This window comes from Dreissena polymorpha, chromosome 8, assembly GCF_020536995.1.
Source record: "Dreissena polymorpha isolate Duluth1 chromosome 8, UMN_Dpol_1.0, whole genome shotgun sequence".
Lineage (NCBI taxonomy): Eukaryota > Metazoa > Mollusca > Bivalvia > Myida > Dreissenidae > Dreissena > Dreissena polymorpha.
In genome coordinates, this window is record NC_068362.1 from 58,398,044 (window position 1) to 58,416,634 (window position 18,591).

Below are 18,591 nucleotides of genomic sequence, written 5' to 3' on the forward strand. Positions count from 1 at the left end.
TTAAGAATGGCCAATAAATGTGGCCTCTAGAGTGTTAACAAGATTTTACTACAGCCATATATAGACATATAAAGAATAATACCCCGCCTGTTGGCAGCCATGTTTTTCAAGCAAAGGTTACCTTTTTTGAACTCATCAAAGATATAAGTGGGACAAATCTTCTGAGCAAGTTTCATGAAGATCGGAAAATAAATGTGGCCTCTAGAGTGTTAACAAGGTTTTACTATAGCCATATAAGGAAAAATGCCCTGCCCCCTGGCAGCCATGTTTTTCAACCAACCGGCATCATTTTCGAACTCGTCCAAGATATTATTGGGATGAATCTTCTGACCAAGTTTCATGAAGATCAGACAATAAATGTGGCCTCTAGAGTGTTAACAAGATTTTACTACAGCCATATATAGACATATAAAGAATAATACCCCGCCTGTTGGCAGCCATGTTTTTCAAGCAAAGGTTACCTTTTTTGAACTCATCAAAGATATAAGTGGGACAAATCTTCTGAGCAAGTTTCATGAAGATCGGAAAATAAATGTGGCCTCTAGAGTGTTAACAAGGTTTTACTATAGCCATATAAGGAAAAATGCCCTGCCCCCTGGCAGCCATGTTTTTCAACCAACCGGCATCATTTTCGAACTCGTCCAAGATATTATTGGGATGAATCTTCTGACCAAGTTTCATGAAGATCAGACAATAAATGTGGCCTCTAGAGTGTTAACAAGATTTTACTATAGCCATATAAAGCCATATAAGGAAAAATGCCCCGACCCTTGGCAGCCATGTTTTTCAAGCAAACGTAACCGTTTTCAAACTCATCCAAGATATCATTAAAACCAATCTTCTGACCAAATTTCATGAAGATTGGACAATAAATGTGGCCTCCAGAGAGTGAACAAGGCAAATGTTGACGACGCACAACGGACAACGCACGACGGATGACGGACAAAAGGCGGTCACAAAAGCTCACCATTAGCACTTTGTGCTCAGGTGAGCAAATAAAAGGAAACGTCTTGAGGGGCATACATTTGGACAAAATAATACGATGGATGGTTTAGCAACTTAAACATTTCAAAGGGCCATAACTTTCTAAATAAATCATCTAACCAGAACCCACAAATAACATGCGCATCTCCTCAAGGTAGTTATAGTTAAGCTTCCCATAAATCTTCATTTAATTCCAGTCAGTAGTAGGGGGGACAAGAATTGCACTATATGCACAGTTAATGGAAAATTTCCAAAGGCCATAACTCTGTGAAAAATCATCCGACCAGAACCAGCTGATAATATGCACATCTCCTCTTGGTAGTGAAGCTTCCCATAAAGTTTAATTGAATTCCAGTCATTAATTGCTGAGAAATAGCCCGGACAAAAATTGTGCATGGACGGATGAACACACACACGCATGGACACACGAAGCGGCGACTATATGCTCCCCCAAAAAAAAATTTGGGGGAGCATGAAAATAATTTCTATGAACATGCATAATTTATGTTACCATTACATCTAAAAAGAATCATTAAAAAAAAAGCTAATTAAAACTTCTATTTCTATGCAATATTTTGTTAATACCTAAAGACAATATTAAAATACAAACTCCTACATGTATTTCGTCTCAATGTACATATAACTTCAGTGGTTTACCACACTAGCATAGCTTGTCGGTAACCTTCATAGCCACTGTAAATTGTTCTGTTTATTCAAACCCATTTGTCTTGTTCATGCAAGTGCTTCGCAAGTTTAATGACACCATGCATCACAGGCTACTAAATTTCCATTAATAGATGAATAACTGTATTCTTATAATTCAGGCACAAAAGTCGCTGTCAGGTTAACATTGGTAAGCAATAAGTTTGCATTCCTCTTAGTTGGGTAATAAATTGGATGGAAGTTTACTAATCAATTCTTATCCATTCTCTTGTGCAGTTATTTAACAATGTTGGCACTGAAATTACCCCATAAATTTCCCATCATAAGACCATTGATAAATATGAAAAAAGTATAATAATGAGCAACATGATCTTGGAACCTAATGTAGGTGGAAGCATTTTGATTTTAGAGCCAATGTTAAGGTTTTAGCATGACGCCTACGGCGGACAGCTGACGGCGGATGTCGGACAACCAGCTGGCTATGACAATTCCTCAGGTTTTCTCCGAAAACAGCCAAGCTAATAATCAGGAACATAATCATGCAACCTGATAGGGAGTCTTTTCATTTCTGTAAAGGATGTTTCATATCTGTAAAGGATGCTCATGTAATTATCCAACAAAAGTTTAGCATTGCAGGACATAAAAACAGGATTTTGTTCAAATTCCATTTATTTCGAAATATAGAGGCAATCAAGGTGTTTTCCCACCAGCTCAACACATTAATTATCTTGTAGGAATAAATCCAAAATTTAGAATAAAAATTAATTTGGAAATGTAGAAAATATAAATATGTATTAAAAGAACGTCTGAAAAACAACACCAGAACATAGAGCAATCAATTTAATAAGGTGATTGACGATATAGATAAGGTACTTTCTGCAATACTTAACAAATAATTTTTTATTTCATCCATTTAAAGGCCAGTAAATCAAATTCTATAATCAGCTGGAGATAATTAGACAAAAAATGTCACAGACATAATGTTTATTTAAAACATTAAAGCTTTAAAACAAGAGAGGGCTTCATTGTACATGGTACATTTATCATAATGTTTTCTGATGCGTGGCGTTATGTATAATTCATTTGAATCCACTCAAGGACAAAACATTCTGTATTGTGTTTACAACAGCAAACAAGCCTGCACAATCATGTCTTACAACAACAGGTAGACACTGATAACATCCTTATTTGAAATGTAATATATCTTTCATTGTAGGGATTTTTTCTACCATGAATTTCAATTAAATTATTTGTGACTTTTCGTAATACACTATGATGTTTTGAAAAAACATCATCAAACGAATTAAATTTTCAAGGCCATGCTTTGGTGTACCTCAAGAAAACATGGTTAAACAAAAAGCATATACAATTTCAGGGGTTGAAATGAACCGTACCGAAAGTTTGTGTGAGGCTGCTAAATAAACTCGTATTTTCAATACTCAAAGAGAAAACTTACCGGATCCACATTTATATTAACATATACCTATTTTGTATTAGTGCAAACCTGGTCAAAAGACCATTAGCAAATTTGAACTTTAAAAAAATGTGTGAGCTTTGTAAAGTGTTCACAGTAGTAAAAGAAAAAGCAGCAGCAGTAGAAATAGTATGACAAATACACTTATCCAATATCTTTGCATAGATATTATTATCATTGCAAAACCCTTGTAAAACATCATTCAACGAATAAAAAATATATGACCATGCTTTGGTGTTCCTCAAGATTACATGGTTAAACAAAGCATATAAAATTTCAGGGGTTGAAATTAACCAAAATTTTACAAGCGAAATTTGTGTGAGGCTGCTAAATAAACCCGTATTTTTAATTCTCAAAGAGAAAACTTACCGGATCCACATTTATATTAACATATACCTATTTTGCAATAGTCGCAGCAAACCTGGTCAAAAGACCATTAGCAAATTTGAACTTGAAGCATTGTGTAAAAAGTGTTCACAGTGTAAGTAGAAGTCAAAGCAGCAGCCGTAGTAATAGTATGACAAATACTATTCAATATCTTTGCATTACTTTCTGTACATAATTTCATTTGGTTTGGACTAAGTTATTTAATTATTTGTATACATGCATCTTCGGTTATTATTTGTAATACAGAAGACAAATTTTCAATGTGTTTTGCTTCATATAAACTGAATTGCTATAAACATTATATTTGAGTTCCAGGGAGCTAATTGTTATACAATGGCTCACAACTGCAGCACCTTTTTTTATTTAAACTTGCATAATAAATGACCAAGTAACAGTCTGGACAAGCTTGAACGCACATGCATGGACATTACCCTCTACCATTCTTACGGCAATAATACTGAACATGTATCCCGGAAAAGCAACTTTTTGGAAAAACCCACTTATCTGCGGGTACAAATAAAGCTGACCCATTTATATTACTTTCAAAATCACACACCATATCAACCGTTATTTTTTAAATTAAGCTATCATTGGTTGATATAATGGACCAGCGTTGTTTGTATGGATTAGTGGCTCTTTTTAAACTTGTGCTAATTCCGGGATCAGTCTATTATAGAGCTTTCTGCAAACGGGCTTGACAAAAACCAACAATATGAGCCCAAAATTTGAATGAAAAACACTGTTTACATATGTCCATACATAGATATTTATATTATTTATCATTAACTCTTTCAGTGCGGGAACTGAATTTTGAAGGCCTTTGCAAACAGTTTGGATCCAGATGAGACGCCACAAACTGTGGCGTCTCATCTGGATCCAAACTGTTTGCTATTCTAATAGTATTCTTTGAAAAAAATCGAAGAAAATGCTAATTTTAGAAATTAAGCAGACAACATTTTAGCAGAAGACAAATTTCCCAGCATGCAAAGGGTAAGTCATCAAAAGCACAAGCCTTTGCATTCAGCTCTTGCCATTTTGCACTCAGCTCCTGAATCACTCAGCCATGGCAATGGGAAACAATCACAACAATGATCAATGGCTTTATACACTCTTTAAATCAAATGTAGTTGGTTAAACTTGTTAAGATGTCTAGCCACTAGTGGGGGATTATTCTAATTCATTATGGTTCACCATAAGGAAGTTATAGTAAACTTCCTTGATAGTGATTCATTCACAGCATCTAGGGTAGTTTTAAGAATTTTTTAATATTGACTCGCCTCTCAATATTTACAGCTGTCTTTTTCTTGTTGAATTGACTTTACTGTTGGCATAATATTTGCATATTACATTTGAATCTCTTAAAATATTTTACCCTATTGAGTGAGGATGGAAAGCAGTTTGGAGAACAGAGTAGAACAGTGGGTGGTGGTCTCTTGAGCCAAGTTTGTTTGTGTAAATCCCTTTAGCAGAGATGCTATATAGCTGGGACCAGAAAAAAAATCCATAACCCCAAACAAGTTAACATGTTAAATCAGTATAATTTAAAACAAGAGGGCCTGAAAGGCCCAAAGTTGCTCACCTGAGATTCAAAGGAACTGACATGTTCTGTGCAGCCCAAGATGTCATTAGAACAAAATGTTCTTACCAACTTTCATGACTAGTGAACACCCTGGCAGCCACGTTTTTCAACACACCAGAACCATATTCATACACATCCAAGATATCATTTAAACAAATATATTGACAAAGTTTTATGAAGATTCATAAGTCCATATAAGGAAAAATGCCCCGCCCATTGGTGGCCATGTTTTTCAAGCAACTGGAACCATTTTCGAACTTGTCAAAGATATCATTGGGACAAATCTTCTGACAAAGTTTCATGATGATCGTACAATAAATATGACTTCTAGAGTGTTAACAGGGTTTCACTATATCCATATAAGGAAAAATGCCACGCTCCCTTGGCGGCCATGTTTTTCCACCAACCAGAACCATTTTCGAACTCATCTAAGATATCATTGCGACAAATTGTCTGACCAAGTTTCATGATGATCAGAAAATAAATGTGGCCTCTAGAGTGTTAATAAGATTTTACTAAAGCAATATAAAGCCATATTAGGAAAAATGCCCCGCCCCCTGGTGGCCATGATTTTAAAGAAACCAAAACCATATTCAAACTCATCCAAGATATAATTGGGAGAAATCTTCTGACCAAGTTTCATGAAGATAGGAAAATAAATGTGGATTCTAGAGTTTTAACAAGGTTTTACAAAAGCCATATAAGGAAAAATGCCCTGCCCCCGGCGGCCATGTTTTTCAACCAACCGGCATCATTTTCGAACTTGTCCAAGATATTATTGGGATGAATCTTCTGATCAAGTTTCATGAAGATCAGACATTAAATGTGGCCTCTAGAATGTTAACAAGATTTTGCTATAGCCATATACAGCCATATCAGGAAAAATGCCGCGCCCCTTGGCAGCCATGTTTTTCAAGCAAACATAACCATTTTCGAACTCATCCGAGATATCATTGAGACCAATCTTCTGACCAAATTTCATGAAGATTGGACTATAAATGTGGCCTCTAGAGTGTTAACAAGGTTTAACTAAAGCAATATATAGCCATATAAGGAAAAATGCCCCGCCCCTTGGCAGCCATGTTTTTCAAGCAAATGAAACCATTTTCTAACTCATCCAAGATATCATTGAGACCAATCTTCTGACCAAATTTCATGAAGATTGGACAATAAATGTGGCCTCTAGAGTGTTAACAAGGGAGTTAACTATTAGAAAGTATGCATGTACAGGTTATCTTTCTTTATCAGACGGTTCACATGTTTTCACTATATACATATAGAGAAAACTGCCCCACCCCCTGGCGGCCATGTTTTTCCACCCATTATGACCATTTTCGAACAGTCCGAGATATCTATAAAATTGATGTTTAGATATTTTTTTATGATGATTAGGCAAAAAATGTGCCTTCAAGAGTGTTCACAAGCTTTTTTTACTATATAAATATAAGGAAAATGACCCCCCCCCCTGGCGGCCATGCTTTTTTACAGATCGAACCATTTTCAAACTCAACAGTCCTATCCAGAAAAAAAATGTTCTGACCAAATTTCATGAAGATTGGACCAAAAATGTGACTCTAGAGTGTTCACATGTTTTCACTATATACATATAGAGAAAACTGCTCCGCCCCCTGGCGGCCATGTTTTTTCACTAGTCTGGATCATTTTCGAATTTGTCCAAGATATTAATGAAACCAATGTTTTGACCAAGTTTCATGATGATTGGGCAAAAATTGTGACTTCAAGAGTGTTCACAAGGTTTCTCTATAGCCATATAAGCAATACTGCCTTGCTCCCTGGGGGCAATGTTTTTCAACGGACCTGAACCATTTTTGAACTCAACCAACATATCATTTAGACAAACATTTTGACAAAGTTACATGAAGATTGGGCATCAAATGTGACTTCTACAGTGTTCACAAGGTTTTTCTTTTTTTTGACCTAGTGACCTAGTTTTTGACCAAGCATGACCCAGTTTCAAACTCAGTCGAGGTATCATTATGACAAATATTCTGACCAAGTTTCATGAAGATCAGAAATAAATGTGGCCTCTGGAGTGTTCACAAGGCAAATGTTGACGGCGCACGACGGACGATGCACGACAGACAAAAGGCAATCACAAATGCTCACCATGAGCACCTTGTGCTCAGGTGAGCTAAAAAACAACAGTTAAACATGTTAAAAAATGTCACAATCAAGAATGATATGCTTATAATTAAAACCTGTTAAAAAATTCGTATAAATCTCCTAAATAGACCTCGTTTAAACACTTAAAGTCTGAAACCAGTTGCATGCTATATCTTTTCAACTGTCCACGTCAGGCAAACATGCTTAACCTGTCAATTTTACAACACATTCAAACGCTTTACTGCTCATGCATGCATTGTGACGCATTTGAAGTCCCTTAGAAAATCAAATTTATTGAAGACTTTTCTTACTAAGTTCAAGTTGTAAAGGCTTCATTTCCAACCCTATAAGACACTAATGAGCAGCAAACAGTATACAATTTAAACAGACTGCGAGTAACTCACAGGCTGCTCTGGTTTTATGCAGGTTGCTTATAACCATTTTCACATTTTCGCTTTGCTTTTGAGATTGAAAGGGTTAAAAGCAGTAAACACAGCAAACAATTAAAATTTCAAAAACCAGTCAAACAGATACACCAGTTTAATGCCATTCAAATGTTTTACAAACCAGTCAGTCAGGTAACTGTCTGAAATCAAAATCTCATGATTTTTACAGTAAAATTGCCTTGGACTTAAGCACAACTTTTATTACAATAATTTATTTTAGTCAGTTAACCAACACATTTTTCCTAGGATAGCTTGCGCATCATTACTAAGGGGCACATTTATATGCCAGTTACTGACAACTGCCCTATTTAAATCCAAGGAGATTTGCCATATAAAAATGATTTTATGACCAATCAACATATAATTAATGTTGCCTGGCAGAGGATCTAACCCTTGATCCTTGGATATTATGTACTCCAGCACTCTATCAACCCTTTGCATGCTGGGAAATTTGTCGTCTGCTAAAATGTCATCTGCTGAATTTCTTAAATGAGCATTTTTTTCAATTTTTTTTAAAAGAATACTATCAGAATAGCAAACAGTTTGGATCCTGATGAGAAACCACGTTCTGTGGTGCCTCATCTGGATCCAAACTGTTTGCAAAGCCCTTCAAAATTCGATTCCAGCACTGAAAGATTTAACTCAGATCATATTGCTGTTGATCGCAACAAATTTGCATCAGTGGCAATTGAATAGTTTTATTGGGTGTAATTATTGGATTGACTGTCATTGTCTAAGTTATTGAGCGCTCAATTCACAAGTAGAGGGACAACTGTCACAAAGACCAATAATTAGAACGATAATTAAAGCCCGTAAAAACTTTTGAATGTTAAAATGTTGAGTGTCAAAAATTAGACCTAATGTTCTTGTGTAAGTATACAAGTGATAGTTTGAACTGAGATCTTCAATGTTCAGAAGTGAGGTCTCATTTCTTTGATCTTTTTTTTAGAAGTAAACTTTGTGGCACCAAATTGTATCCATTGCTAGGCTACACTCAACTACATTTCCAAAGGGCATCAATCTAAATTGGTGACTAGTCCTCAAGTAAACAAGGGCTGTTTGTATGTCCCCCATATGGGCTGTCAATTGTAGTGGCAGCCATTGTGTGAATACGGTTTTTGTCACTGTGACCTTGACCTTTGACCTAGTGACCTGAAAATCAATAGGGGTCATCTGCCAGTCATGATCAATGAAGTTTCATAATCCTAGGCCTAAGCATTCTTGAATAATCATCTGGACACCATTTTTCTCTTTCCAGTCAATGTGACCTTGACCTTTGACCTAGTGAACTGCAAATCAATAGGGGTCATCTGCCAGTCATGATCAATGTACCTATGAAGTTTCATGATCCTAGGCGTAAGCATTCTTGAGTTATCATCCGGGAACCATTTTACTATTTTGAGTCACTGTGACCTTGCACTTTGACCTAGTGACCTGAAAATCAATAGGGGTCATCTGCCAGTCATGATCAATCTACCTCTGAAGTTTCATGATCCTAAGCCTGAGCATTCTTGACTTATCATCCAGAAACCATTTAACTATTTCGAGTCAATAAGACCTTGACCTTTGACCTAGTGACCTGAAAATCAATAGGGGTCATCTGCAAGTCATGATCAATCTACCTATGAAGTTTCATGATCCTAGGCCTAAGTGTTCTTGTGTTATCATCCTGAAACTATTTTACTATTTCGAGTCACTGTGACTTTGACCTTTGACCTAGTGACCTGAAAATCAATAGGGGTCATCTGCTAGTCATGATCAATGTACCTATGAAGTTTCATGATCCTAGGCCTAAGCGTTCTTGAGTTATCATCCGGAAACCATCTGGTGGACGGACAGACAGACCGACCGACCGACGAACTGACATGAGAAAACCAATATACCCCTTCTTCTTCGAAGGGGGGCATAACAAAAGCAGAATCTGTAGAACTATCACACTGATATAATGTGATATGAAATTGGCAGTGTGTGTTGTTTCAATAATCTTCCAAAATGTGTAAATCTATTTACAAATATTGAATAAATGTGTAGTTTAGTATAAAAAATAGTAAACACCACTTCAAGCTTTCTTGCCTTTGAGTGACCTCCCAGTTCGATCTCAAACAGATAACGGATGGTCTGATAAATACTTGAGAGCAATAAATACCAAGTTACTGGTCGGTCACTAAAAGGCCAGCATGCCCTCAGCATTGTTTACTTTTTCTTTACTAGTAAATCAGGATCAATAAAGTTATGCACTAACCAATTAAAAAACCAAGAACAGATTTACGAAATGACCTTTTGGGGAAAATTCAATAATAGCAGATAACAGCATATCCATTTAAAATTATTTATCGCACACAGTTTTGATGAAAGTGCATGTAATTTTTTAATCAAATAGATCTTCAAAGCAATTTGTTAATTTATGCATTCACACCACTCTAATAATCTATAAGTAGCAATTTCGTTCAAATGGTTCATAAATTGGAATGGAAACCTAGGACAAATTTATAATTCAACCATATCTATGGTCAGTAATTCAAGTCCACAAAAATTGACAGTATTCTCTTATTTTTCTTTTAGTCAAACTGTCCAAACATAGACAGATCAAGCCTCGCACCCAGCTGCATAGTCAAATGATTAACTAACAAAACTTTGCTTCAGATATCGATATCAACTACCGTAATTCATAAGGAAAAGCGACACACAAAAAAGAACATTCACATGTATTATATTACAGTTGGATTTAATTTACAGTTTCTGATAACTTCACTATCTTGCAGAGTCAATAGCTAGGGTGTAATAGATCTACTATCACTTTGAATGACAAAAACTTGATAAAGCATCTTAGTTTGTAAATGATTTTTAATTGGCATAATCTATGGGGAGCATAATTGACAATGGGCTTGACTGATATTTACCTAGTATTTTATTATCCATGATTTTTGGAAAAACTACCTTATTTATTACCAGCTGAGGTTTGCAATAAGGTATTGCCAAACTATGTCAAGAATTTGTCTTAAAAAACACAATATTTAGCCAGAAGACAACTCTATAATCTATGCTATCTGTATGAAATTACAATTTTATAATTTCATGCCTTATATTAATAAAAAACAAAAGCTGTCACCATAGGATGACTTATGCCCCCTATAAACGCTTGATAGAAGTTATGAGCTTTTTTCTAAACCTAAACGCAGATTTCGAAACCTAAACACGGACCCTAAGTTCAAGGTCAAGATCACAGGGGTCAAAATTTGTGTGCGTATGGAAAGGCCTTGTCCATATACACATGCATACCAAATATAAAGGTTATATCTCAAGGAAAATAGAAGTTATGAGCATTTTTCAAAACCTAAACGCAGATTTCAAAACCTAAATGCGGACCCTAAGTTCAAGGTCAAGGTCACAGGGGTAAAAATTTGTGTGGGTATGGAAAGGCCTTGTCCATATACACATGCATACCAAATATGAAAGTTATATCTCAAGGGACATAGAAGTTATGAGCATTTTTTGAAATCTAAACGCAGATTTAGAAACTTAATGCGGACCCTAAGTTCAAGGCCAAGGTCACAGGGGTAAATTTTTGTGTGCGTATGGAAAGGCCTTGTCCATATACACATGTATACCAAATATAAAGGTTATATCTCAAGGGACATAGAAGTTATGAGCATTTTTCGAAACCTAAATGCAAAGTGTGTCGGAAAGACCGACGGACAGACGGACAGTCCGATCACTATATGCCCCCTTTTCTTCGAAAGGGGGCATACAAAATAAGTTGCATATAGTCAATTACCTAAAATGGTGAATATGTAACCTATCTTATTATTGTCATTTTTTCAAATTGAAGCGTGTTAAATGTTACTTCTGAATGGGTGCAGGCCTGTTTACCTATTGCTCATTCATAGCGTTTCTACATACCTTATGTTAACTGTGCATTTCTGGTATTATTATGCGTAACTTTCACTTACACTGATGATACTTAAATATTTGAAATGAAGAATGTTCATATGTAAATTGTTAAGCATTCAATATTTTTGGTTTAGCACCAAACTTTTGAATCAAATAAATTGTTAGAAGCTTTGTGCTTAACCTGTTCCAGCATCTGAAGTTATGTGAGTCTCCTTCAGGATGAACCAAGCTTAATGGATGTGCATTAATCTCTATCCAAGATTGGATACAGTCTGCACAGGCTAATCAGGGACAACACTTTGTGCCTATACTCTAGATTTTTTTATAAAAGAGACCTTCTTCAAATGATAAATTCCATAAAAGCATAAAGTGTCATCCCTCATTAGCCTGTGCAGACTGCACAAGCTAAGCTCTGATGTCATTTTACGCACATGCATTAAGCCCAGTTTTCCCAGAATGTGGCCTATGTGTAGATGTTGCATCAGACACTTACCTCTGTCTTCAATGTTTCACATTCTGCTGTAAGCTCTTCATACTCCTTTAAGACTGAAGAAGGAGAAAACATGCACAATATTGTATTACAGGCACGTTATATACTGTGTTCATATTATATTACAAGTATATATTCCCTGTTCATGTAATACTTAAAGTGCATAAACATACAGATCGTTCATATCAAATGATAAGTACCGTAAATACACAACATTCAATACGCAATAGTGCAGTTTGATACATGTGAACATTATGTTATAGGCATGCACATTTATTCGACATGCAACCAAGCTAAGAAAGGACACTTTATGTTCAAATGTGTTAATGTGTTATATGCTGATCATAGGGTACAAAGAAATGACACTGTTTTTTCCAAATTGAGTGTAAGAAAGTCAAACCACATTCAAACAAGAACATTTAATCATGTAAAGCCGAGTTCACATTGCTACTGTGGGTGTTTTTTTCCCCTTTTTTGCATTTTTTAAAAATCGATTCCATTTTTAATAGTTTACAAACACAGTATGGCCTTAGCTTCAACTTTTGTTAACTCTGACTTCAAAAAAACAACTGCTGACAATTCCCCCTATCTTCAGTCACTTTAATTACGATGATGGTGTAAAATAAATATATATCATTTAATGTTTAACACAAGAAGTTATCTAGAGCAGGAATTTAAAATATTTAAAAAAAATGAAGGAAAACGCCTTGACCTTTATTCTTGTCTTATTCACCTGATATTATGTTATCATTCTATTTTTGACAACAAAATGTGTTTATTGTGAACAAGTTAAATGTATTTGTCACATTTAAGTGTAATGGGTCTTAAATCCAGTCATCTTATGTATGAGTAATATCTCATAATTTTAACCTTTAAAAGATAATATATTTGAATATCACTCAATGATTTGTTAAATTAAACCTACAATATATTTGTGACATTTATTGGCGCACACACCTTTATTTACTATTTACTCATTTCTCCCAACCAGTTAACACCAAAGGAGCATATATATGAAAGTCGAGACAATTGTGGACACTATGCTAATTTTATGACAAGCAGTTAGCTGTATAGTTTCCTAGTCCCTTGCATACAAACGTGAAAGAACATAAGAAACTACATAGATGTTATAGCACTTACCATCTTTCGAGATTTTCTCCAACCCTTCTAACCGTTCAGATATTTCCTCATACTTGGTCTTCCAATCAATTTCATTTTCTTCAATGTCTTCCATGTTAGTTTGCTAAAAATGTTTTGTAAAACTAAACTTTAGACCTATGCTAGAGGATATAATGTGAAATGTGCATTAAATGATAATCGGACTGAACAGAGGCATTATAAGGTTTAACATTTGAGCCTTTTTCTGGCAAAACTGGGCTTAATGCATGTGCATCCATAATTGTACCAGATTAGACTGTGAAGCACCCACAGACTAGTCAGGGACGACACTTTCCGTTGTTGTTTTATTTGTAAAAAGAAAGTCCTTTTCTAGACAAAAATCTAGCTCAAGAGGAAAATGTTGTCCCTTATAAGCCTGTGCAGACTTCATAGACTAATCCCAGATGACACTTTATGCACATGCATTATGAGCCCAGTTTACCCCAAACAAGGCTCATCTATCTAGTATCAATGCAGCGAACAAAATTCTGTACTTCTAACACAGAGCATTAAGCATTGTTAGAAAGTCTTTAATAATTTTCCTGTTACATACATTATATCAGAATTTATTTTTACACTTTGATGCGCAGAAACAAATATACCAAATATACACAAAGCAAATGTAGTCAGAATCAAATGCATCAACTGTTTCATAAGATAGGGAATGCAGTTTTAAATGAAAGTGTAATGAAACATTAAATATTTTCTGAAAACATCAGCAAGATACTGACATTTACGGGTTACCATTTAAAACTAAAAGTACATATTAAATAGCCATCTGCATGTGTGAATAGTTTGGGGCTTAGAAGTATTTTTTGCAATATTGTATGACATAAGCTTATTCAATAATGAGCCCTTAGCACTTTCACTAGCACGAACAATTGTAAATAGAAGTGACACTCCTTTTTTTCTACAAAAAAACTCTTCAATTTTTCACTCAATATTTTGTTTGATTTGTGATATGAAAGACAGTCGGACATGTATGGATTCTGTTATAGTTTTATTTTTCTGAGCTTTACAATGAAACAAATAATTACAGGAAACTAAAAATGCTAACTAAAGTCTAAAAATGCTAAAATGCTTTTTCATGTTGTTTGTTAAATCAAAATAGTTGTTTTTGAGGCAGCAGTGATTGTTAAAAATAGCAGCTGCAGATTATAACACACTTAATAAAATGAAAATAATCCAGTGCATTGTTTTGAAACTGCTTTTGAAGTCTTGCCCCAACAATTAAATAATTTACACCATATGATATTACTGACAGACAAATGACTATGTTTTCTGGTTGTTGTCATGTCTTGAATTACCTTCAACACAGCCCAAACACTTCCTATAATGGTTAATTTTATGCATGGAAAAATTATAATTGACCATTGTACAGGAATATTATAGTTCCTCTAGGTTCATTTTTAAACAATTAGTTAAAATCCATATTCCACCAAATCCAAAAAAGTTTTTATGTTTCATGCTTACAAATGATACTTTTTTGTATATTTGATGAAATAATGTCATTATTATTACATAGTATAACACTGAACATTATTGATAATTTTTACTGTTAATTTTCACTGTTGGAAACAGTGAATTATCAGTTTTAATTCACCCATATTTATCTATAAACCACTGGAAAGCATAAAAACACCTATAAAGTAAAATCCACAGTATTATTTGAATGTCATGCTTAATAAGACTAGAAAAATGACATCAAAGTGGCCCTATTATTATTAATATAACTTGAATTGAAGATATAAAAGCTTACTTGCATCTACTGCATTTATGAACTTTACTTCCTCCTGTGAAAGTGACAACGTCGTCTTTGATGTTAGACGTTGATTTAAATTTTAAAAAGTACCCTTTTTAATTTGTTATTGTATTACCTTCTACTATTGAATTCAAACACACATTGCCACTTCGAATCGAAAACAACCTTTTCTGACAACCCGGAAGTTTTTATACAACGATAAATAGTGGCAATGTCAATGATATGGGAGCTAATCCGTGCAACAAATGGTCAGGTCATTGTGTCACACCGGTCTTACTGACCTGTGTGAATGCGCGCTAAGCATTGTGTGACAATAACGTAGTGACGTCACCATTTATGTATAGAATGATGGTCAGGTTACACACGACCGACACCACGGACTCTAGATGAGTCAATATACGCTTCATGCCGACACGTACCGATATAAGTGATTATCGAACGCGAGTTTTACTTTGTCAAAAACTTGAGCCGTGTCTGACAAAGTTACAATTTATCTGTAGAATGTACTGCATCAACTATTCATTATTTGTCTGATAACTATGGAATGCCATAGTTGTCTTGCGTTTTTACATTTCTTTCTGTCTTCTATAGAAGGTGTCTCTTATGTCAAACCGTCGTGATTGTTTGTCAAAATGTGGTGTTGACTTGTCAAAATACAGTCTTATTATGTCAAACCGTCGTGTTATCATGTTCAAATGTGGTGTTGACTTGTCAAAATTCAGTCCTATTATGTCAAACCGTCGTATTATCTTGCCTAAATCTGATGTTGACTTGTCAGAATACAGTCCTATTATGTCAAACCGTCGTGTTATCTTGTCCAAATGTGGTGTTGACTTGTCAAACCGTCACGTTACCTTGTCCACATAATAGGACTGTATTTTGACAAGCCAGCACCAGATTTGGACAAGATAACACAACTGTTTGACATAACAGGACTGTGTTTTGACAAGTCAGCATCAGAGTTGGACAAGATAACACGAAGGTTCGACATACAATAACTGTATTTTGACAAGTCAGTACCAGATTTGGACAAGATAACATGACTGTTCGACATAATAAGACTGTATTTTGACAAGTAAACATCACATTTGGACAAGATAGCACGCCGGTTCGACATAATAGGACTGTATTTTGACAAGTCAGTACCAGATTTGGACAAGATAACAAGACTGTTTGACATAATAGGACTGTCTTTTGACAAGTCAACATCACATTTCAACAAGATAACACGACGGTTTGACATAATAAGACTGTATTTTGACAAGTCAGCACCAGATTTGGACAAGATAACACGACGGTTTGACATAGTAGAACTGTGTTTTGACAATTAAGTCAACATCACATTTGGACAAGATAACACGACGGTTTGACATAATAGGACTGTATTTTGACAAGTCATCACCAGATTTGGACAAGATAACACGACTGTTTCATATAATACGACTGTATTTTGACAAGTCAACATCACATTTGGACAAGATTACTGTTTGACATAATAAGACTGTGTTTCGACAAGTCAACGTCACATTTGGAAAAGATAACACAACGATTTGACATAATAAGACTGTGTGTTGTCAAGTCAACATCACATTTGGACAAGATAACACGACGGTTTGACATAATTAGACTGTATTTAGACATGTCAGCACCACATTCAGACAAGATAAAAAGTCGGTTTGACATAATACGACTGTGTTTTGACAAGACAACAACAAATTTGGACAAGATATTACGACGGTTTGACATAATAAGACACCTTCTAAAGAAGACAAGAAAAAATGTAACAACATGAAACAGCTATGGCGTTCCATAGTTGTCAGACAAATAATGAACATGCTAAATGTTTTAATGACAAGTTGATGCAGTACATTCTACAGATAAATTGTTTTTTTTTCATTACCTGGTCATCACCACAATCTAGCTTGAAATTGAAGCTATTGTTCAACATTCGTCCCAAACTTTCTAGGGTCTTGTAAGTGAATTAGGTAAGAGTGCTGGCCCACACACTTTTAATACACACATGGTCTACATTCCCCGTACATGTTAGCATATGATTTAGGTTGTTGGTCACCCTACCTGACAGGTTGGCCTTCCGTTAGTCGAGTTATCTCGTAAGTAAGTAATGTTGGTAAAACTCAAGGTACTCATATAATGCACCTTCAGGCGCTGAAGGATCTCGTAACCTTAAAGATATATTACCACTTTTGTTTAGAGAATAATATGTTAATGTTACTTAATTTATTGTTTTTTGGCTGTCCGGCTTGCACAGTGGTTGGTACAGTCGCTTCTCACCTTGGCGACCTGGGTTTGAATCATGTTACCGGCAGCATGTGAGTTTGGTTGGTGGGGTTTTCTCCGGGTACTTCGTCCCCCCCCCCCCCCCCCCCCCGCAACGCAAGACCAAACCCAATCAAAAAGTCTTCCAGTAACAACGAAATAGCTAGAAATTACAGCTAGAATTCAAAATTTGTCCAAACTTTGGTGAGTCTAGTAAGTTTATTACGTAGTGCTGGGGTCCGTGTCCGCACATAATGTCGAGGCCCTGCTTCGAAAAGGACGTCATAAACCTCAAAAGACTCACACATTTATTGTTTTCTTGTTATTATAACAAAACGCTCAGACATCATGTGATAGAATCCAAAATAAATTAAGAACAAATAGGAAGTGTTTATCTCCGCCATATGTCGGTTCAGACGTTGCCACGTTCCGTCGAATTAAATTTAATGGGTGTATACTTTTAACGGACTTAATTTAGTATGGAATGAGTGCTGTATTGGACGTCATCATTGATGACGTTCAATCGAACGAATGATAAAGGGGGCTAAAATTCGTTAAGCTCCAGCGTATAGCAGCGATTTGGGAGTCTTGAAAACTGGTCTGTAACTTTTGCTGAAATTTGACATGTATATGGACCAGAACTCGATCTACACGATGGCGTATTCGTCATATCTGGGAAAAGTCCAGTTTTTGATAAAATTACGAAAAAGTGGTGTTTTTTATTGCGCAATCGCTATAAAATGAGTTCTCGCCGGAAGCGTTAATAGCGTTAATAGCAACCCAAACACAATTCAACCCAAGGAGACAATTCACGCGATAGACACTTCAAATTTGATTTTAATTAATACATATTGCGATTTTATTCCCAAATTAATAAATAAATTCATATTGCGTTTAACATACATAGCTGAACCCGTTTAGAAAATATTAACAAAACAAACAAAAACAAACAACAGTTAAATTTCATTAATGTAAATATGGTAACCTGATTACATATCCACTAGCGTACACATGAAAAATAGTTCGCAAGTAAACAACAAACAATCAAATTTAAACGCAAATAAGTTAACAAAATATATAAAATAAATCCGAGAAATTGATACTTAAAAATACAATTTCTGCACTAAAAACATTTTTGAGAGTCATTAAAACACATAATTTCGGAAGTATACAACCAACATTCAATATGGCTGCCAATGAACGTTCGAACAGAACGCGAGAAAGTATTTACAAAATAACATCATCAAAATAATTAAAGTGAACGCTACTTCGCCGTTTTTTAGATAAGTATACGATCTATTGAAAAACACTAGCATTTGACATAAACACACCCGTGGATATGGAAATAGACATCAC

General features: G+C 35.3%; 1 protein-coding gene across 4 annotated transcripts in view; it reads right to left on the reverse strand.

The window, feature by feature from the left end:
* The window catches only part of LOC127843199 (shootin-1-like), a 56,465-nt gene extending 41,278 nt beyond the window's left edge, over nt 1-15,187 (reverse strand). For 3 of the 4 annotated variants that reach the window (XM_052373066.1, XM_052373065.1, XM_052373063.1), the window contains exons 1-3: nt 14,956-15,163; nt 13,179-13,281; nt 12,042-12,094 (exon numbers count right to left, since the gene is read on the reverse strand). In XM_052373066.1, coding sequence (XP_052229026.1) covers nt 12,042-12,094; nt 13,179-13,281; nt 14,956-14,961 — 162 coding nt within the window. In that variant the 5' untranslated portion in view covers nt 14,962-15,163. Of the gene's footprint in view, nt 1-12,041; nt 12,095-13,178; nt 13,282-14,955 lie in introns of all 4 variants that reach the window. The other variant, XM_052373064.1, reaches the window with a different exon arrangement.
* Nucleotides 15,188-18,591: the final 3,404 nt, after the last annotated feature.